General features: G+C 34.1%; 1 protein-coding gene across 5 annotated transcripts in view; it reads left to right on the top strand.

Annotated features, from left to right (window-relative positions):
- The window catches only part of FBXW7 (F-box and WD repeat domain containing 7), a 204,140-nt gene that overhangs the window by 171,981 nt on the left and 9,513 nt on the right, over positions 1 to 22,646 (top strand). For 4 of the 5 annotated variants that reach the window (XM_057726412.1, XM_057726413.1, XM_057726414.1 and 1 more), the window contains 5 exons: positions 1,919 to 2,001; positions 5,032 to 5,173; positions 13,861 to 13,995; positions 20,043 to 20,166; positions 21,964 to 22,100. In XM_057726412.1, coding sequence (XP_057582395.1) covers positions 1,919 to 2,001; positions 5,032 to 5,173; positions 13,861 to 13,995; positions 20,043 to 20,166; positions 21,964 to 22,100 — 621 coding nt within the window. The remainder of the gene's footprint in view (positions 1 to 1,918; positions 2,002 to 5,031; positions 5,174 to 13,860; positions 13,996 to 20,042; positions 20,167 to 21,963; positions 22,101 to 22,646) is intronic. The other variant, XM_057726417.1, reaches the window with a different exon arrangement.

Here is a 22,646-nt window from a genome sequence, read left to right as displayed (position 1 = left end):
ACACTTATACAGTCATACAGAAAGTGCTTTATTTTATAAAATATTCGAAATTTAAAAATCCTTTCTCAGTAGGTCCCTTGTTATGAATTTCGGGCATTTTTATTCATTGATGGATTTCTAAGATGGAAATAAAGTTTGCTTTTAGTGGCAAAATGGCATTTGCACCAATATATTTACAAGATATCCAGGGAAGTTCTGAAAGCCAGTATTACAAACTTGATTACCATGAATATCAAAGTTTATCATAACAGTTTTGAAAATGAGAATCTCTGGAAGTTACAAAAAATAGATTTTTAAGGTAATCTGTACTGACTTACCTTCCTGATGGATATATTGGTGTGTATGTGTACGTGTGTGTCTGTAATTTATATACATGCAAGCAAGTGGCTACCTGTGTATTAAAGTAGTTATTTTTGCTTTTTATTAAAATTATTTGGAGACAGAAAATAATGGGTTTTGAGAGGAATCACTTTAAAGCAATGTTATGAGCACAGAAACTTCTGAAGGGTTGAGATAAGACCAATTCCATTTCTTTCAGTCGGTATTTCATGAACTAAGGTATAAATTGTGGATGAGCTTGTCGTACTTCCCTCACCTCTTGCCTCTAACATTGTAAGATTATCCCTGTGTTTTAGAAGACTTTCTTCATGGTGATAAAAACACAGTCTTTACTATCCAGAGTGTGGTTCAAAAAGATTTTTAGAATCTTGTTGGGTCTCTTTGGTGTTTACAGTGTAGCATGCTGGATTATGATGTTCCATGTGAGGCAATAGGTAAGAAAATAAGGCTGCTGCAAAGCAAGGGTTATCACCTTATTATAAAAATGAGGATAACTTTCTATCACTCTGGGATTCCCCCCTTCCCATCATTTTCAGTGATACAGTAATTAATTAGCAGACATAAATCTTAGAGGGGTTGCTGAAATAGCAAAAGTTGAATCTTATCAGATCTTATTTTATAGTTTTATAACATATCTATAATTTTAAGATGACCTCAGTTAACCAATAGTAAAATGTAAAAAAATAAATACTTCAATATTGATGATGACAAAATGTAATTCGGAATATATTTACAGTATTACATACCTATATAGCATAAAGAAACACTTTAAAACTACAGATGTCAGAGATACCTTACAAAGACGCATAACTCATTCTGTTTAAATCTTTCTGTTTTTCTTGTTGGTTTTCAAGTTAGAATATTTTGTCCTGAGTATCTGTCAGTGGAGTTGTGTATTCTGTGTAAATATCAACTGATGCTTTTTTTTCCACCTTTATTATGCCGTCTCCAGATTTTCCTCTTATTTTGGATTTACTTTCTGTACTGTCCTCATTGCCCATATTCATTGCTTTATGCTTTATCATAATTACTTTTCAAGAGCATTTTATTCATTTTATTCTCTTTACCCTTTTATAATAATGTGTTTTAAATTCAGTGACTGTTACTTCCATTCCGATTTTGAAATTTTGAATTTGTTATCTTTCTTAAAATATGTTTTTAAAGGAAAATGAAAATCACTAAGAACAGCATGTTAAATATGGTTCGTTTCTGTGTGGGGGTTAACATGACATGTTCCTCTATGTTGGTTCTTAAACTAGAAAATGTGAAAGGTATATTACTCTCAAGGAATGTATACAATGGATATCAATTTTTAAATCACCATACACTGTTCTACTGGACGAATATTAGGGGGAAAAATTCACCTTTCCAGTCTTGTAAAGAGTAAAACAAAGTAGAACTAATAGAAGAAACTATGAAACATTTATTTTCTATATGAATTAACTATGCCTAATTAACTTTGCAGGCATATGAAAATTTAAGAATTTTTTCAATATTACTGATGCTACTAGCATTAAGATTTGATAGTTGGACAGGTGATTTTTTTTTTTAAACATATCTCATTTGTTTTACCTTATAGATGAAAAGAAAGTTGGACCATGGTTCTGAGGTCCGCTCTTTTTCTTTGGGAAAGAAACCATGCAAAGTCTCAGAATATACAAGGTAATATTAAGTCTAATAATTGATTCTCTCATGATTCTCATGTTTCTTTAAAGAGCTGATGATTCTAAAAGGCTTTCTTTCAGTTTATTCTCCTAGAATTATAATGTCACTAATACTGTTGACTGTCTAACACATTTTGAGATCACTGAAAATTGGGAAACATACATTTTAAATAAGGAGAAGAATGACTACCACTGTGGCTTTATATTTTGTTACTAATACATTGAAGTAAGACACAAGCAGAAGTTCCCTTATCAGCAGAAATTTTAAATCATAATTTTTAAGGAATCCTAAAAAGTAAATCCTAAAATATGGATATGAGCAAATGTATCTTGTTACTATAGCAACAGCTGTTCTAAGGTGGATAGTTATAGATGCATAACTGAAGATACATTTATTAGCAGTGAAATAGACCTCACAATTACTAACTAAATCTTATTTCATGAGATTATTATGTTAGAAACCCCCTTTTATTTGCTTGGTAAGTCTTATGTTTTTAACACATACATTTCTACACCAGTAGAATAGTTTCCATAACAACTAAATACAATTGTAGTCTTGTTTCCTGCACCATTCCATCATTTTTGGATTTTGCATCAGTATAAAACTTTTCCCACTCTCACGCTAATTAGGCTAACTTAAGCACAATATCTATTACCCAGCCAATTAAAAATGGCTTTGGATGTCATTTGGAATGTGGTATTTTAAAATTTAAATGACAAAAGCATTTTAAGGACTTTTTATGGGTCCTTTTTGCATAATTGTCACTTCTTCAAATAACTGATTGAAAGATATAGAAACCAGAAGAACTTCATGATGGTGACATTTCTTTTTTTTCCCCTCAATATTTTGATTTAGATTTATTTTTATTCTTTAAGGTGCAATAAAATTAACGTTGCTCAGACACAAGTTTTGTGATTGAACATTGTTACAGATTGCATCTTTTTTTTTCCCCAGGGAACCAGTTTATATTTTTATTTCATTCAGTTGTGGAAAATGTTTCTTTCAGATGCTCTTTGGTGAAATTTAGAAATCATAAGAATTAGAGTAGTTTTATATACAAAAAAATACAAAAATGATACAGAAGAGAAAAATAAAGCTGTTTCTTGGTTATTCAGGAAATGCTTTTTGTGTGATTTTCCCATGTTAACTGTCCCCCTCCCTCTTACTTAGGCTTTTTGCCTTTTGACAGTTTCACTGTGTTTTGGCACTTCCACCAGAGGGTGTGGAGTGATAGACAAGTGAAACTACTCACTTCATTTTCTTTTTCCTTCTAGTCTTGATAAACTATTTCGTAGATGAGAAAGTTGAGTTTAATGTTTAAAATATGCTGTTTTTTTAATGTATAGATTTCAGTCAACCATATAATTTTGGTCTTCTCTTAATGTGGCTAATGCCAGGGCAGAAGTATTAAATGGTTCAGTTGTTTTTAAGGCAGTATAAATGAATGCTGAATTTTTACCGCAGAACATGTTAGTAAAATTTTTCTTTAGTTGGTGACTTTTTTATTGCGATAGTACCTGCAAAGGTGTAAGTTTTATTTTTAGCCTTTTTATGTACAAACTTACTAAAGCAAACCAGACAGCATATTGATTACCATGTCTTTTTGGAGACTTGGTCAGTATATGTTTGATGTTCTTTAACTTTGTTGAAAGATTTTCTAATAATAAGATGAAACTGTGATTTTTTTCATCATTTTTATTAGGAAATTTAAGTTATAATCACATCCTATTTCATTTCAGAGAAGAAAATAAAGCTTACCTTTGAACTTTGATAGAAGAAAAATAGATTTAGTTGTTGAATGTTAGAGACCATCTTAAATGTATAATGTTAAAAGATTTAAATGAGGTAGATATGAAGATATTTCTCCATAATCTGGTGACTGAATGCATTTTTAAGCAAAATAATGAGATATTCTGGATAGAAAAGAATTGGAATTGTTTCATTTTTCAGAGCTTGATAGTTAACTATTAGGATATAATTTATATGTTCTTTGGATTTGAAACATCATAGCTCAATAAAATGAAGACTATTTTACAAATGTAATTTTGTTAACTGAATCTTTCTGCTTTTTTTCCCACACGTCTCTAAGATAGAGATGTTCAGTATTTACCTTGAGTTTAAATAATTTAATTAGGCATTGAAATTAGAAAGTTGTTTAATATATTAATAACAGTTCTAACTACTTTTTCTGCTATCAGTCATTTTTAGGAGAGTTGAACAATTTTAGGATAGATCATCTCTTATTTTACTAGTGGCAGAATTAATTGAAATTCAGGTTTGTGGTGGTGTGTTTTTTTTTTGTTTTTTTTTTTAAACACTCAAAATTTAAATTATTGACTTAAAGTATTTTGATGCTCTCATTTTATAATATTTAATTTTGCTTATAATACATTCTCACTGCCCACCTGTGTGAGTAAACACATTTCTAATCAAGGCTTGTTCCTGTCAAATATTCTGTCAAATATTATCTAGACTAAGCTTAATAATAACAATAGAAGAGTAGAGAGGAATAGATAAATATTATGCATAATTTAGAAGGCATCTGGGGCAAACTTAAGGAATAATGTGACTAATGAAATGTCTAAAACATTTAAACAGACTACTTCTACATGTGAATTTTTTAAAGCATTAATGTGTCTCACACCCATTTTTATGAAAGAAATTTAAACTTTTGTTTAATTATGTTGCTGCAGACTACTAAGACAAGTGGAACCTGAATCTTCTAAGGAAATATTTTAACAATTGTTTGTATGTTATCAACAACTTGCAGTTTTGCCATGGAGATTCTGTCATTTGGCTGCAATTAGCTGTGCTGGGATAAAAACAGGTGGTTATATAGGAGGGAGGAAACTTACTCTAAGAATAGCAGAATAAGTTTTGTGTACCCTTGCTCTCTGGGAATAAGCAAATAAAAATAATAATTTGATTTATATTTGAAATATGCCGTGTCATCCCATTCTTGTTAAATTGGAGCCCATTATTCTTAATAAATATCTATCTTTGCTTCCACTCTTGTATTTTTTGTAGCACCACTGGGCTTGTACCATGTTCGGCAACACCAACAACTTTTGGAGACCTGAGAGCAGCCAATGGCCAAGGGCAACAACGACGCCGAATTACATCTGTCCAACCACCTACAGGCCTCCAGGAATGGCTGAAAATGTTTCAGGTGACATGTCTAAACACAGTACTTGAAATGCTTCACTTAATTACTGAAAAAAATAAGGGATTATTCAGCCATGAAAAGGAACGTGCTACACCATGGATGAACCTTGAAAACCTTATGCTAAGTAAAAGAAGCCAGACACAAAAGGCCACATAATGTATGATTATGTGAAATATCCAGAACAGGAAAATCCATTGAGACAGAAAGGCGTTTAGTGATTGTGAGGTGATGTTGGGTGGGCAGGCTGGGACTAACTGCCAATAGGTACGGGGCTTCTTTTGGGGGTGATGGAAGTTTTCTGGAATTGGATAGTGGTGATGGTTGCACAGCAACATGGGTGTGCTGGGAACTATTGAAGTGTACATATAAATGGTGAATTTTATGTTTGTGAAGTATATCTCAATTAAAAAATCTATTAAAAATAAGGGAACTCACTTTAATTTTTTAAGCGCATTAATCAAGTGTCCAATGCTTACTTTGTGTAAGTGTGCATTTGCATTTTCTATTGCTTGTTAGATAATAAGACCTTTCTTTTTTTCCTTTATGTTCGGGTTTCTGGTGTTACTGAATGTACTTGTTTTCTAAACTGCATTGTTTGGAAGTTAAGCATTTAGGAGTATTGTACGAACTCTGCTAATTAGTCATTGGTGGTAACTTACCCACCACTGTTACCCTTGTGGCGTCCAAGAGCTGATGCAGCTTCTTTTCATAGGTACCGTGCTTGTGTGTGGCGTATTGTGCTCCAAATTCTGATTGCTATATTTTACTAGCATTTAAAGTTTTTGGAAGTTTACCGGGCAATTTTGCTACAACCAGACCTTGAATCTGTGAATTTTATAACTCATGATAATGATATTAAATTGACTTCTCTCTTCTTCTAGTGAGATAATACATAGAAGTCAAGTATTTAGCAAAGTAGTTGGCATGGATTGAACACTTGGTTAATAATTCCTTGTAAATAGTAAATAGTATAAAGTATATAAAGTGAAGGTATCTCTGATACTAGCCACTGTACTAATGTAAAATGAATATATTTCCTTACCTCTGGCTGCTTGATTCATGGTATTTATGAATGCATAAAGAATTAATGGTTGAAAAAGAAGATACTTTATAGATTTTACTCGATATTTCAAATTTTTAAGGTGTCCATTTATATAAATCCCAATATTTTAAATACTTGGGCAATAACTAAGTAAATGGCCCAGTTTTTTTCTTCTGTAGCTGGAAAACTCACTTGAAGCAATGTTTCTTTAAAATGGATTTTTAAAATTGTTTTCAACCCTTCAGGTGATTTCAGAGAAACTAGGATGATCAAAAGGTTAGAGTAGCACTTCTCATCGGGGGCAAATTTTCCCTTGGTTGCAACATTTTTAGTTGTTACAGCTGTGGGGTTGGAGGTCAGGACACTGCTGGCATCTGATGGGCGGAGCCAATGTAAAGGACAGCCTCCCTCAACACAGAGTCATCCAAGCCCGAAATATCAATTGTTGGGGTTGAGAATCTATGGCTTAGAGGCATAAAAGTTGTACTTTACTGTTATAATAATGTTATGAACCACTACAAAGTTTTTTTGGTTTTGTTTTTGTAGTCATTTTTAATTAAACTTACCTTTCCTTAAGGGTTATTCTCTCCCCTCATCTGAGTTCTTTTATCTTAGGGTCATGATTTTTTTATTTTATTTTAATTTTTTTCCTGCACATGCCCTCAGAATTCTAAATTTTTTGTCGCATCCTTTTAAAAAGAGATGTATCCCACCAATTAGAGGTGAAAATAGAACTCAGACACTTATAAAGCCAAAAGAAATGCTTTAAAGATTTGTATCATCTCTGATTAAGCCAGGGAGACAGGAGTATAGGTGTGTATTGTCATGCTTACACGCACATATAGTGTGGGCAGCACAGCACTTGAGGGTATGCAGAGGCTGATTTCCTATCATTTTTATAGGAAAGTACCAACGTAATGGAAAATTACACTATTAGTAATAGTTTTATCATCATTGTAGACAGCTTCCAAAATGTTTATTTTATATACCTTATCAGAAGGTAGTGTTGACTGAGATTTATTTTGTATGTGGTATGGGCCTATTTCTTTTTCAATGTTTCGGTGTTCCAGAGTATTCTTTGCTAGCCATTTAGGTTTTTTACCAGTTTTAAGCGAACTGTCTCAAATACGATCTATAGTAGTGGGCACTTGTGCTTTATTTTGCAGTGAGGGTGTTTAGGGAGTCTTTTGTACGATGTTTGCTTGTTTATTAGCTCGCTCACGTTTTTCGTAATGAAACGTTCTCATGTTACCATGTGCTGTATGTCATCAAATCTGAGATACCATAGATTATTACATGCATCCCAAATTCAGAAATGTTAATTGTAATTTTAAAAATTTGTTTTTTTAAATTAATGAGATTCAATAAACTAAAGAATATTAGGCAAGCTTTTGTCCTATAAAAAGGCCCATTTGATCGCTTTTCATGAACCTAATAAGTAGATGCAATGAAGACCACTTGTTCTTAGTTAATAGGAATAGATATAGAATTATCCCTGTAGGTATAGTACTGTATTTTTTTTTTTCACATAAATATTCTGTAGCAAAGAAATTTACTAGCAACAGAAGGTCAGCTAGATGGGTAGATCAAGACCTTAATCCTCTGAGTACCATGTCTGCCTTGACACACCCAAGGCTTCATTGTGGTGCACTGCCCTTAATTTTCAGGGCTGGTGCCAAACTAACTAGAAATGAATCACTTGCCTAAAGGCATACAATGCTCTAATGCTTAACTTGTAGAAAGAGATAATTTCATAGTAAAGTAGGAGAATCATGAGTTGACCTATGTGGTATAGTTGAGGGATGATTAAAATGGCATGATTTCTACAGATGTGCTGTGGGGGCATTTAATTATGACTTTTCTGTGGCGTAACAAGCAAAAAGAGAGAGCTTGTCCCCTTACTGTTCTGCTATTGCTCCTAAGACAGTGATACAGCATTGTTTTGGTCCAGCTCCATCTATTCTGACAAAGTACTCTGTACTCAGTTTATAAATTGAATAAGAACAAATGATAAACCAATATAGATAAAGGGAAATTGAAACAGAATGCCACTCTAAAATAGAAGTGCCAATTAAAAACAAAACTGAAAGAACAAAACCCCAGAAATCTTGTACTGTTTGAATTTTCAGTTGCCCTTGATTCTGGTTTTTTTTTTGGCAACCCCAGGTTGATGCTTTCAGATTGTTAATTTGAAGGAAGAAGATTGGTCATTTTTTATCTTGTTTGTCATTTGAGTGTTAATATATAGTTTTTCACTTGCAAATAATAGACTAAGTAAAGACACTAAATTGATATTCAGAGGTATCCTGTTATATTGAGAAGCACTTTGACTTAGAAGAAAAAGCTCTTAGTACAAATTCTGGCTTTGCATCTTAATAACTGGGTAATTTCATTGATATTATGTAACTACGTTTGCCTTTGTTCTCATCCTCTGTAAAATAGATATAACACTAAAAAGTTGTCAAAAGGGAGAAAACATGTAAATGTGCTTAAAGCTATTCTTGGAAATACAGTGGAAACTCAATAAATGTTAGTTTCCTCTCTTGGTCAAGAAATAGCCTTTGTGAGCCTCAGTTTTCTCAGGTCTAAAAAGAAGCTATTAACACTGGCTTCATGCAAATATCATCAGATTAACATTGTTAGCATTATTTTAATCAAAGCATATTTTTATTGTATTAAAACTGTGAATGTACTTTGAAAATGCCTGTTATACTCCATAATATTTTTTAAATGATAAAGTAGAAAATACATCTGTGTTTTGAAATTAAAAGTAGAGTAAAACTACTCCTTTGAAGGACTTAATCAAGTTTTACGGTAACACTTAGAAATTGTACATGTTTTCTCACTTATTTGGATCTCTTTTATTTGCTAATCAACAAAATATTAAAACAGGATAGTGCCCCCCAAAAAATGAATTCACTATTACTTTGCCATTGTGTTTGAAACAGTACGATCAAGAAGCCCTGTTGGGTGAGGAAGAGTTGAAGAAAGTCATGTATTTAGCCAGAGAAGACTAAGGGAAAATGTTGTTTCTGTCTAACATTTTGAAGACTTTTGCATAAAAGTAGAATCAGACCAATTCTTGGTTTTTTCAGCAAACAAAACCTGCGTCATATTCTTTGAGTCAGATTTTCTTGTAAGTTGAACTTAACAATTAGAACTGACCCAGAGTAGAATGGGAGATGGTAAATACCCCAGTTTTGGAACTGTCCAAACAGACTAGGTCACCATCTTCTGGAGATACTAGAGAAGTGAGTTCTTTACCACGTGAAATTCAGGTGCTAGGCTGCCTAAAATCATGAAAAATATATATATATCTGAATGAGATGCCACCAAGGATCGTCCGGACTAAGGACCACTGCAGGTTTGTGAATCACCCACATCAGTACTGGATGAGTTAATTATCTAAAACGTAAAATGCCCACAGTCCCACCTTGACCACTGAGTCAGACTCTTCGGTGGTGGGTTGGAGGACTCCATGATTCTTGCACCACTCAGCCAGCACTTGGGAACCACTGGTCTGGCCAAGCCCCTCATTATACAGGTGGGGTCTCTGAGAAGCAGACTAATTAAGGGGCTTCCCTGTAGTTCCACAGTGAGTTTACTGGTGAAACCTAGGCCCCTAATTACAGTTCAGTGCCCCTTCTACTCTTCTCTACTACCTTCAGTTATTCTCTAATTGCCTGAAATTAAATACCACTTTCATGGGGAATTTTCAAGTTTGCATTTGCAGTTTTGTCCACAAATTAAATTTTATCTTGATCCTTTCTGAATTTGGAATGTTTTTCCTATCCCCTTCAATATGTTCCCACTAACTTTACCATGAGAGACCAAAGGAAAATGCTTTCGAACAACGACTTTTCAGAGCAGAAATAAAAGAATTATCAGAATTTCCAACACTTTTTCAGATAAAGAAACTATGGCCTGCAGAGGTAACCTAATTAGTGGAAATATCTTCTCTAAAAGTTGGGTTTCCTAATCCCCAATTCAGTTTTTTTTCCTCTAATCCTCGTTAAAGATTGCTGTGGGTTGTTGTTATTCTATTTTAATATAGTCATTAACTGCAAGGTTTTCAACTTAATGCATCCTTCCCTTGCTGTTAAACCATGTAGGTATCAAAATTGGGACCCAGACTTGGAACCAGACAAGCAAGACCTAGTGATACCATCAAATATACAGAATAGAAACTTTCTCTAGAAAGAGTTTTGAGATAGCGTTGGTCCAGTATTTCCTGACTCTCTGGGGATTCATTCATTTATTCAACAGATATTTACTGAGTATCTGTCAGGTGCTAGGCCCTAATTTGGATCTGGGATACAGTAATTAACAAAACAGACAAAAACCCTTTTTTGGAGAACATAATTCTAGTCAGGAAAGAGTGGGGGTTGGGGAATTTCAAACTGGTTTGCAACTTTAGAAAATTGCTCAGAGAGGGTCTCCGAGAAGGACCTAGGGAAGTAAAGCCAGTGGGTGTCTAGGGACAGAATGGTCCAGGGATCAGTAAGTGAAAAAGCTCTGAAGCAGAGCATGCTGGGTGTGTTGAGGCACAGAAAGAGTATCTGTGGCTAAGGTAGAATAAATGAGGAAAAGGAATAGGAAATTAGAACCTTAGAGGCCAACCTGAAGACTTTGGTTTTTACTTTGAGTGGAGTTGGGAAGCCACTGGAGGGTTTAAAGCAGAAAAGTGACTTTAGCACTGTCACTCCGACTGCTTTGTGAAGAACAGAACTAGGAGGGCAGAGGTGGGAAGCTGGGAGACCGGGTAAGAGGTTATAGGAATAACCCAGGTAAGAGATAATAGTAGCTTAGACCAATGTAGTAATAGTCAGATTCTGGGTATATTTTGGATTTGAAGGCCTTAGAATTCACTGACGGATTGGAACTATCTGATGGTGAGAGTAAGAGAGTTGGGGATGACTCCAAAGTTTTGGGCCTGAACAAACTAATATAATGAGTCACATTTTACTGAAGTAGGGAGGATTGTGGACATGCATATTTGAAGAGAAAGATCATGGATATAGTTTCTGTTACATACCCAAGAAAACATGTTGAATGAGCAATTTTATAAACAGGTCTGGCGTCCAGGGAAGAAATCCAGGCTGGAGAGAGGAAAGTTAGCGTCTGTGTGGTACAGACTTTTGCTGGAACCATGTAAGAGATGTGACTTTAAGTAGTTGGACTGTTGAATATGTATGATCAGTGGAAACAGTCTCCTTTACCTTGTAGCTTACAGCTTATGTTACTATGGATCTTTATCAGTTGTATACTCTTCAGTAAAAGGTCACAAAGTAACATCTGCTGAGTGTATGTGTACTTCAAATTGAAAGATAATTTAAATTTTATTTAACTTGTTACATATTATTTTAAAACAAAATAAAAATATTGTTTAAAGTCTTAGAAGCATTTTGCAATGTGGGCATAATTCTCATCATGGACTTTGCCTTAAATATATAGAAGTTTCTAACATTTACCTAAGATCTGAATTCGTTATTTATCTTCTATTCTGGCTTTTTTCATTCTGTACTCCAGCCCCTAAAATCCTTGAAAAGATATTTTTTCATCTGATAGTAGTTATATACCATGTACTGATACTGTTTTTCTGTTCCTTCCTCTTTTAAAAACAGTAATAATATGTTAACTGATAAAAACAGGACATTAAACATGTACAGTATATTAACCTTTAATTAGAAATATTCATAATAGCCATTAATGTAATTAATATATGTAAATTATATAGAATAGTAATGTATTAAATGATTTTTCACTATCTTTTTTACCCTAGATCACGTATCTTTATTTAACCATAGATATTTCCAAATATTTCCAAAAATATTTGTAAAGCTGGCATTAATATATGCAAAGGAGATTAAGAAGTTTACATTAAAATTATTCTAGCAAGTAACTTAATTAAAGCTGCATTTTGGTCAAGTCAGCATAGTTATCCATCACCCAAAATGGGCATGTTCTTAAGTCCATGAATTCTCATAATGTAGATGGAGAGGGACAGCATATTATAAAAACCCACCTCAAATCCTATGAGGAACGTAAATCGATAACTCAGAGTTTATAGTATTGTTACTAAGTTAGGGATGAGAGGCGATTGATCAGCATGAGTTTTGTCAGAAAGGTAAGTTTTGAACCAGGACTTGAAGCTATGTGAGGGAAATGAAATGAAATAAACTTCAAATTGGCTGCTTTTAATTGGTCGTGTGTGCGCTTATAACTGTATATGAGTATTTTTAACTTCTGTGTATAAATCCTCACCCTAACCTAAAAGGATACACAGTGAGTACTCAAGGAGAATGTTCTGGGTGTAGGTGTGTGTCAAAGTTAAAGGAGAGGACATAGCTTATTAAAGCCTCTGTTGCCTCATATTTGGTGGTAAAATGGAAATACTCCCCAGGGTTTTTGTGATGATTAAGTGAGATGTTTGTGACATTACTGTATAGTAGTACTATAGAAGTACCGCTGAAATGTTTGCTAGTATTAGTGTAGTCTACACTTTATGATAGGAAAGAAGAGATGAGATTCATTGTAGATTCTGGTAAATATTTTAAGAAATACTTTGAAAAAGATTGATATTCTAAATAAGGCTTCCAGTATCCTCAGTATATCTCAGTTTTCAACTGTGACCTATTTCACATGTTACAAAATCCAGGTTCCTAGTTTGAACAAGAAATGGAATGTCAAAATCCAGATCTTTCTAGCTCCAAACCTCACCTATTGTTCTCTCTTCTCCCACTTCCAAAATGGACACAATAATTCACAAAGGTACTCTATCAGCTTGCTCAGGGATGTTTTTTTTTCACTAGGTGTTTCAAGGTTACTTAAATGTTTCACCTTATTTTTGTGAGGGGAGGTTATAACATTTTAAATGATTCTTGTGGCTTTTTGATTTTTCCTTTTAAGAATCATGGCATTTCTGTGCAGGTGTTCACTGGGGGAAAAAAATGAAAACAACCCCTTAGCATAGTTTAAAGGAGCTCATATTTTTGAGGTATAATTGTTTTTGTTTTTCCATAATAAATACTTCATTTCTTACCCTCTTTTGTTTTAGCCTTTGTTCATATTCTAATTTTACTCTTACATCTGCTACCATTTTCTGTTCTTTGCTGTTTCTATCTGAAGTTATTTTCACATAGCAAATCAAAGCCCTCTTAGTTTGTGGAAGACACTTATCAGCTGGGCTGTCTGTCTAGTTATTAATTCTTCTCTAGTTGATGTTGCCAGTCTCCTCTCAGATGAGGGCCTTACTAAAACCATCAAGTTTTGTGGTGCCCACTAGAAAAAAAGGGACAAAAGGAAGATCGCCTGTCAAAATTCTCTATTTACTTAGTAGCCCAAACCAATGTTTCTGAATAAAATTTTGGTTTCTCAACCAGTGCCTTGGTGGTAGATTGACGAACATATGACAATATAATAATATGATGCAAAAATATTTTTCTGTCTATCAAACCCAAAACAAAGCTTTTACAAAATAAAAGTAGCTTAGTAAACTTGATAAGACTAAATGATTATAACTTCAGTGCCTTCTACTCTAAGCAGCCACTTTTCATGTTGTGTGTAGATGTGGGTTGTCCTTTATGAGTTTATAATTGGAGACATTTATTAAAACAATAAATAAAAATTTCTCATTTCTCTTTGATAGAGCTGGAGTGGACCAGAGAAATTGCTTGCTTTAGATGAACTTATTGATAGTTGTGAACCAACCCAAGTAAAACATATGATGCAAGTGATAGAACCCCAGTTTCAACGAGACTTCATTTCCTTGCTCCCTAAAGAGGTAAGAATTATCAGTTATATTTGTCATTAGTGCTATTTGAAAATATAAGTCAACAGCTGCCATCTTTAGACATTGTCATGCTAATTATGGTATTCAGTATTGTCAGTTTAACACTTAATTAGTATTAAAGGGGGCTGTAAATGATAAGGTGCCGTGACTTAATATAATTTTCAGATTCAATTATACTTACAGACTAAGTGTCATCCACCACTGGAATAAGTCGTATATGAGACTAAGCTGTTGAGTTTCGATAATTTGACTGTCTCTCTACCAAGATTTTTTCCCTAGGTTATTTAAAGTCCAACCTTTCGCTGTCACGGTATGTTCATGATAGTAGTACATTTTTTAAAATTCTGATTTTATTAAAACAGCAATATTTTTTTCTTATTTTGTTGTTTGTTTATCCTAAGTCCCTTCAAGACTAATAGTTTCATGATTCTATTGGATAGTAGCTCTCTGTGACTTATGTAATTATTTTGAAGTGTATGGAATTTCACATGTATATATTCTGTTAATCATTCCCCTTCCCTCCCCAACACACACACACACACACACACACACACACACACACACGCACAATCACAGATTTCCCATACCAGTTACATTTCTTTTAGAATTATTTATGCCCATTTGTTGTAATAACGTTACATAAAATAAAACATGTTTGATTTTTTTTTTTTAATCTGCATTGGGTCTTCATTGCTGCGTGCAGGCTTTCTCTAAGCGTGGGCTTTCTCTAGCTATGGCGAGTGGGGGCTACTCTTCATTGTGGTGCTTGGGCTTCTCATTGCAGTGGCTTCTCTTGTTGCAGAGCACGGGCTCTAGGTGTACAGACTTCAGTAGTTGTAGCACTTGGACTCTGTAGCTGTGGCACACAGGCTTAGTTGCTCCTCGGCATATGGGATCTTCCTGGACCAGGGATTGAACCCGTGTCCCCTAAATTGGCAGGCGGATTCTTAATGACTGTGCCACCAGGAAAGCCCTAGATGTAGTTCTTTTGTTGGTGTTGTAGGCTTCATAGTTTCATTTTTCTCAGCAACCAGAAATAAGATAGCATTAAATAATCAATGTTACTGTGATTTATATTTTCACAAAATTTTTGTGTATGCCACTAATTATAGATCAACTAAGAAGACAATATAAAATACCATTTATGTTAATATAAATGTAAATGCAAATAGTCCTGCAACTTCAAATTTGAAGAGAAAGGAAGTTGATTTTTTTATTTTCAGATAACCATTCTAAATATCCTAAGGGCATGAAAGATAGTTCCAATAATAATTTCACATTGGATATTAATAAAATGGTTTCCTCATAGTTAATGGATGAAATTAAGCATAACTCCAGGAAAAAGCAAAGTGGAAAAAAAAATATCTTTTTCCTGAAATGTTGCTCCTTTGGAGTGATTTTTAAAATGACGTCCCAGAAAAAACCAACAACAACTTTATTCTTGCTGGCTCGTTCTGCAACTGCACCCTTTGAATAGATTTGGCTGGTGAAAGTGGCTTAAGCTCTCTTTGCTTCCAGAAGGATGTTAATAAGAGGAAGCACTTTCATAAGTGTTTGACTGAAACGGAATTCATTCACCTTTGATGTATTTTTCATAGTTTTCCTTGATATCCTTCATATTTTGTAAGGTAGTATTTTTGTTAAAATATAGACTTTGAGTCTAGTTTATCCTCTTATCTGTAAAGATTGTGAGGTTTTTGTTTTGTTTTTGCTTTATTTGGATTTCCATATTAGCTTTGTAACACAAAAAAATTGTGATTTAAAATCAGGAGAATATAAAATTATTCTAAGAATCTAAAAATTAGGTGCAAATTATCGATAACCAGGGCAATAAAGATTTTCTTGAATTAAGTGTTCCTTTGAAGATTGCCTGAGGGAAAAGAAGCATTGCTAGATAGAATGAGTGAGCCTGACTTAGCATGGCACCTGTTCCTCCCCCCACTTTCTTTTTAATTTGTTTTTTATTGAAGTGTAGTTGAATTACAATGCTGTGTTAATTACTGCTATACAGCAAAGTGACTCAGTAATACATACATATACATTCTTTTCCATATCCTTTTCCATTATGGTCTATCACAGGATGTTGGATATAGTTTTAATTGCTAGAAAAAGCGTTTTCTGTTTTGAAAAATGCTTTATATGTAGAGACATAATGGTATAGATCTAAGTCCTTAAGGAAACTAACATCTAATTGGAGACTAGATACTATCATTATTTAAAACAGTATTACTTTTGTATCAGGAAATGGACTTAAAATAATTTCCTTATAATTCCTTTCAACAGATCTCAAAGCTCTTTACCAACATTTACTTATTAATCTCAAAAACCTTGACAAAAATCTCACTAGTCTCACATGCGAGACTTGTGATAAACAGTACTACCCTTATTTTGTAAGTAAATGCCAAGAAAAGCGTAGTGATATAGTAGATGATCTAGACTAAAACCTACATTCTTAACATAGGATCGGCCAACATTTTCTTTACTTTTTTTCTTCTTTCACTAGTTCAATCCACTGAAATACAGCAATTCTGGAAAAGTATTAGCTACTTTTTAAATGGTGGTTTTTTATATTTGGTTGGCCGAAACATTGGTTCGGTTTTAAGTGAAAACAAAAGACACATTTTTCATTTCCATCAAGATTTTTATTGAACAACGTATTCACTAATCGATTTTTGGCCAACCAAATATAAGTTACAGTGAAAAACAAAAAACAGCAACTCTCATTGAAATGATAAGTTTGGGCAAAGAAAAAATAATTATCTGAAATAAAACTTTCGATTTAAGAGCTTTTCTTGTTTGGAAGTAGTCCTTAGGAAGAATTACTAATCTAGAGTTTACCTTTAATACAAATTAATAGAAAATTGCATTAGCTAGACCATTTGATTTAGCTCCCAGAAACCTGTAATGCCCTCTGTGGTGGTGTTGAGATGTCGTTTGGGACAGTGCCCACTCTCTGTCCCCTATAAGGAAACGCTACATGACAAAACCTTGTTTCCAAACTGGTGTAACTAATTGCTGTTTTGTTTTGTTTTTTTTACTTGGCAACCTAATTTAGAAACCATGTAAAATACTGTTGCCAGTATGTTTGTGTTCTGCTTTTCCTCTAGTTTAAACCTTTTCTGTTTATCTTTTTCGTGGTTCTGAGTTTCTTATTCATATTTTTCTATTTTGCTCTGTGTATTTTCTATAATACCGGGATGTTTTGGTGGAATAGACAAACATTTAATAAGTTGAAGTTTCTGGTTGAGTTAGGGCCTTTGCTATTTTAAAGGAATGTGTGCCAGTAACCTGTGGAGTTAGCACTTCAGCTTTCTTGAGCACCTGAATGTTTCTTTACATTTCTTTTTAATGCATACAGACACTGGAGTAGATGATCTCTTAATCACCAGTAATGAAGGAGATTTTACCTTTTGATTTGGGGATAAGTCTAAGCCACTCTGAATTTGTTTCTTAGCATTTATGATCCATTGACTGGTTCTGTAAATTACCTGCTTTCTGCTTCAGCTAGATAACTAAAGGGTAGACTTTCTCAATATCTTGGGCATTAAATAGCATCTCTTTTCCACAAATATAACTTTGTGCCTGATAATTTCTATATTAAATATTAATTTCACATAGAAAAGGTTAATAGTATGGTGTTAGACTGACGCTAAGCAAACTTGCCTAGGCTTAGATTAATAATTTAAAGATTAAGTGATTTATGGGGTGTCTATTTAAAAAATATATTGTAAAAATATGGTTGCTGTACAATGTTGCGTTAGCCTCCACTGCACAACAAAATGAATCAGCCACACACATACAGATATCCCTTCCTTTTGGGATTTCCCTCCCATTTAGGTTACAACAGTGCAGTAAGTAGAGTTCCCTGTGCTATACTGGATGTTCCCAATAGTTGTCTATTTTATACACGGTATCAATAATGTATAGGTGTCAATCCCAGTCTCCCACTTCCTCCCTCCCCACCCCTTTCCCCCTTGGTATCCATACATTTGTTCTCTACATCTATGTCTCTATTTCTGCCTTACAAATAATATTATCTATACTAATAAGATATATATATCTCCAATAAAATATATATATAGTTGAGTTATATATGTATATGTATATTTGTATATGTGTATGTATGTATGAACACACATATATATATATAGATTGTTTAATATAGTTATCCCTTCTTATTTTAGGTGACTCAGTTTCTATATATAATACTGAATGGTCTTCTCTGATAGACCAAAAATAATTATTCCACAAAAAGTTTTTCACTGTCATTTGTCAACAGTAGTATTAAGTTGAATACTGACTGGTTAAAGTTCTTTCTATATAGAATATACTCAATAAATATGTGATTAATGATGAACTCTATATATATTGATACAAAATCATTGGGAAAGCGTAATTTATTTCATGTAATTCCTGTTTAGCATCAAAACATAATTCAGATTATGCTTTCACTCCCTGTATGACCCTAGGTCCTTTAAATGATAGTTTGTTTTAATCTTTGTAACCTAGTTTATGTGAAAAGCAAACTTTTTTGTTCTGTTTAGATCATTCTCTCCTACTATCATATTTTAATTTTTATGTGATTTGTGAGGCCAATTGAATGAGCATAGTCAGAAGCTGTCATTCTCCTTTTTCTTATGTTTCCTTTTATTTATTTGAATTGACTTTATACACTGGAAAAAAAATTGTTTGCAAGTACTGGAAACAAAATTTTTAAATCAATGATACATCTAAGACCTAGCTCAAATATACAACTCTATCTGGCCCATCAAGAAAATCTCCATAGGGACTTCCTGTGTGGAGCAGTGGTTAAGAATCCACCTGCCAATGCAGGGGACACGGGTTCGATCCCTGCTCCAGGAAGATCCCACATGCCACGGAGCAACTAAGCCCGTGTGCCACAACTGTTGAGCCTGCACTCTAGAGCCCATGAGCCACAACGGTTGAGCGCATGTGCCGCAACTACTGAAGCCCATGTGCCTAGAGCCTCTGCTCTGCAACAAGAGAAGCCATGGCAATGAGGAGCCTGCACACCACAATGAAGAGTAGCCCCTGCTCACTGCAGCTAGAGAAAGCCCGTGTGCAGCAACGAAGACCCAGCACAGCCAGTAAATAAATAAATAAATTTATTTTAAAAAGAAAGAAAGGAAGGAAGATCTCCATAAGCAATATAAAGGAATTAGAACCCAATTACTTTTATAGGTCTAGGGAACAATTTAATAATTGTTCCATTTTGTCATTTACAGTAAGGAATGTAAATGTTTGAAAAGTTCATCATCATGATATGAACATTTTGATATGATAAAGAACTATTAATTATACCTAACCGACGGATTCTGAAATTATGCCACACAGAGCATATAGGAATCTTATTTCTTTTTTTTTTTTACTCATTCATTCATTTATTTACTTACTTACTTACTTACTGGCTATGTTGGGTCTTCGATGCTGCACATGGGCTTTCTTTAGTTGCCAGCAAGCAGGGGCTACTCTTCATTGTGGTGCGGTGGCTTCTCTTGTTTGTGGAGCGCGGGCTATAAGCTCATGGGCTTCAGTAGTTGCAGTACACAGGCTCAATAGTTGCGGCTCACGGGCTCTAGAGCACAGGCTGAATAGTTGTGGCACACAGGCAGGCAGATTCTCAACCACTGCGCCACCTAGGAAGTCCCAGGAATCTCATTTCTTAAGTGAAATTATAGTTAGGACAGAAAAAGACAAAATTTAAACAACTAATAAAGTAAAAAATATATGTAAATAAATAGTAGAATTCTTGAGATGAGGCAAGAGAAGAGGCAGAAAGGTTTAATAAGTATTCCTTAAAGAGGTGAGGAGTTAGTGGGGTGAAGTCCATAAAAACCAATAGGGTGTTTTTAAGTCTGGTATGTATTTGTTAAAATTGAAGGTATTGCCTTTCATAATTTTAGAATGTAAAATTATATTACATTTATCTATAAGTACTTTATACTGTAGGGAATAATTAACTTACTTTTTATAATTAAAAAAAGACACCTGGTATACTATGCTCTTTCTTTTCATAGCTGGCACTTTATGTGCTTTCATTCCTGGAACCCAAAGACCTGCTACAAGCAGCTCAGACGTGTCGCTACTGGAGAATTTTGGCCGAAGACAACCTTCTCTGGAGAGAGAAATGCAAAGAGGAGGGTAAGGTTCAAAATCACAGAGAGAAAATATTTGTAGTTCGAAAAAGCAAAGTGATTCTGAATAAATAATAATAATAATAATAATGTTTTATGTGCACATGGAATAAAGTGGTGGATAAATAAAAAAAGAGAACTTTGGCAGCCTATCAGAGAATCAAGACTGAGTCTTCATTTACATTCATCTACTTACATAAAATCCACACCTTCACATGTGCCAAATCTTGCCACTAACCCCTTTGGTAACACTGTAACTAATAGTGAGCACATCCCATTGGCTTCCCAGTCTCCAGTAGGATTGATTAACAGTGAGAAAGTCAAGATGAAGACACTTTAAAGAGAACCCCCAGATTAAATTAGCAATTAAATACTCAAGTATTTGTAATTATTCATTTCTTCCACAAATATTTATTGAACACCTCTTACGTGCTAGATATTCTTAAATCCTGGGGACATAGTAGTAAATTCCCATCTTCTAACCACTGTGGAGCTTGTGTTCTGAGATCTGTTAAAAAAAAATCCCCTTTCTTAGTAATGGAGTAGGTACCATCCATGTTAATTTAAGAAAGGACTTTTTTTTTTTTCCGCAGCAGGCATCTAGAAAAATATTGTTTTTGAAAAAGAAAATATGCAAAAATGTTATTTGCCTTTGACAAGCACAATTTTTAAGAAAGAATTATAGAGCGTAAGACAGATGCGCTGTAGCTTCTCTTCCCCTTTATGGAGGTTATAGTTGAGTGGGGAGCACTGATGGTTAGGAGAGCTTAGAGGTGAAGATCCAGGATACTTGGTTTGTAATCCTGCCTCTGCCCTGTCTGTGGCTTGGACTAATCAGTGAAACCTTCTCTCCTCAAGTATACATAAAGTGGGATTAATGATCCCTGCTTTACATTCTCATAGAATCATTATTTTAATGACTTTTTAAAAAATGTGATAATTTATACATAGAATTTATCATTTTCACCATTTTTAAGTGTACTGTTCGGTGACATTAAGTACACTGACGTTATGCAGTCATCACTGCCATCCATCTCCAGAACTTTATCATCTTCCCCAGCTGCAACTCCATACCCACTTAATAGTAACTCCCTATTCCTCCTCCCTCCCACCCTGGCAACCGCCATTTTGTTTTCTGTCTCTATAAATTTGATTACTCTCTGTACCTCATAGAAGTGGCTTCATAGGGTATTTGTCTTTTTGTGACTCTCTTATTTCACTTAGCATAATATCTTCAAGGTTCATCCATATGTGTCAGATTCCCTCCATTTTTAAGACTACACGTTCCATTGTATGTATATACCACATTTTTTTCTCAATTTATCCATCAGTGGACACTTGGGTGGCTTCCACCTCTTGGCTGCTATAAATAATGCAGCTGTGGACATGAATGTACAAATACCTGTTCAAGTCCCTGCTTTCAGTTCTTTTGGGTGTATGTCCAGCAGTGGAATTGCTGGCTCTTATAGTAATTTTATGTTTAATTTTTTTGAGGAGCCGCCATACTGTTTTCCATAGCAGCTACATCATTTTATATTCCCACAAGCATTGCACAAGGGTTCTGATTTCTGCACATCCTCACCAACATTTCATAGAATTATTCTGAGAGAAATGAAATAGTCAATACAAAACATGCCATACAGAATGCAGAATTTACATTATTGTTTTGTAATAACAGTGTTAGAAATTAGACACTGTTCTGCATTTCAGTGGTTTTGAGCATAGGAGAAAATGAGATACATCATAAAATGTGTAATTTGTATTATTGGTGAAGCAATTATACTCTAAATTTTCTAAACTTTAGGTATTGATGAACCATTGCACATCAAGAGAAGAAAAGTAATAAAACCAGGTTTCATACACAGTCCATGGAAAAGTGCATACATCAGACAGCACAGAATTGATACTAACTGGAGGCGAGGGGAACTGAAATCTCCTAAGGTAACTGAACTCTTGCACGATGTAACAGAAACCATTAATCTGTGTTAGTACGAAGTGCAGTCTTTCATTTCTGGCAAGCAGTATAACTTGACAACCCATCTCCTGTAGAAAGAAAACAGTATATTTTAAAATAACTGAAAACGTAACTGACAGTATTCCTCTTTGCTAATATCTCTAGTCTGACAACTAATTGTACTTGAATAAAGGATGAATTGACTTACATGTTGTTCTATCTATTGCATGTAAATGAAAATTTCTGAATATCCTGTTGAATTTTGTGTCATATACATTCTGCCTAAGAATTTGCTCCCTCTCTGACCAAACTTGATTTTTTAAGGAGTACCCGTGTTTGGGGGTTTTTTGGTGGCTTTTGTGTGTTTTAATTTTTTAAATTTAAGCATCATTCTCATTTCTGCCTTACAACATTTCAGGTATATAAAGAATGGCAAAAATGCTTGAACTTCTTAGCTGTATTTTTTCAACTGGAAAAAAAGCAATACAAAAGACATTTTGTATTAATACATATACACTATGACAGGCTTTTTT

The sequence above is a fragment of the Hippopotamus amphibius genome, chromosome 3 (genome assembly GCF_030028045.1).
Source record: "Hippopotamus amphibius kiboko isolate mHipAmp2 chromosome 3, mHipAmp2.hap2, whole genome shotgun sequence".
NCBI classification, from domain to species: domain Eukaryota; kingdom Metazoa; phylum Chordata; class Mammalia; order Artiodactyla; family Hippopotamidae; genus Hippopotamus; species Hippopotamus amphibius.
Note: the sequence above shows the minus strand (reverse complement) of the source record. Positions and strands in the feature narration are given on the sequence as shown.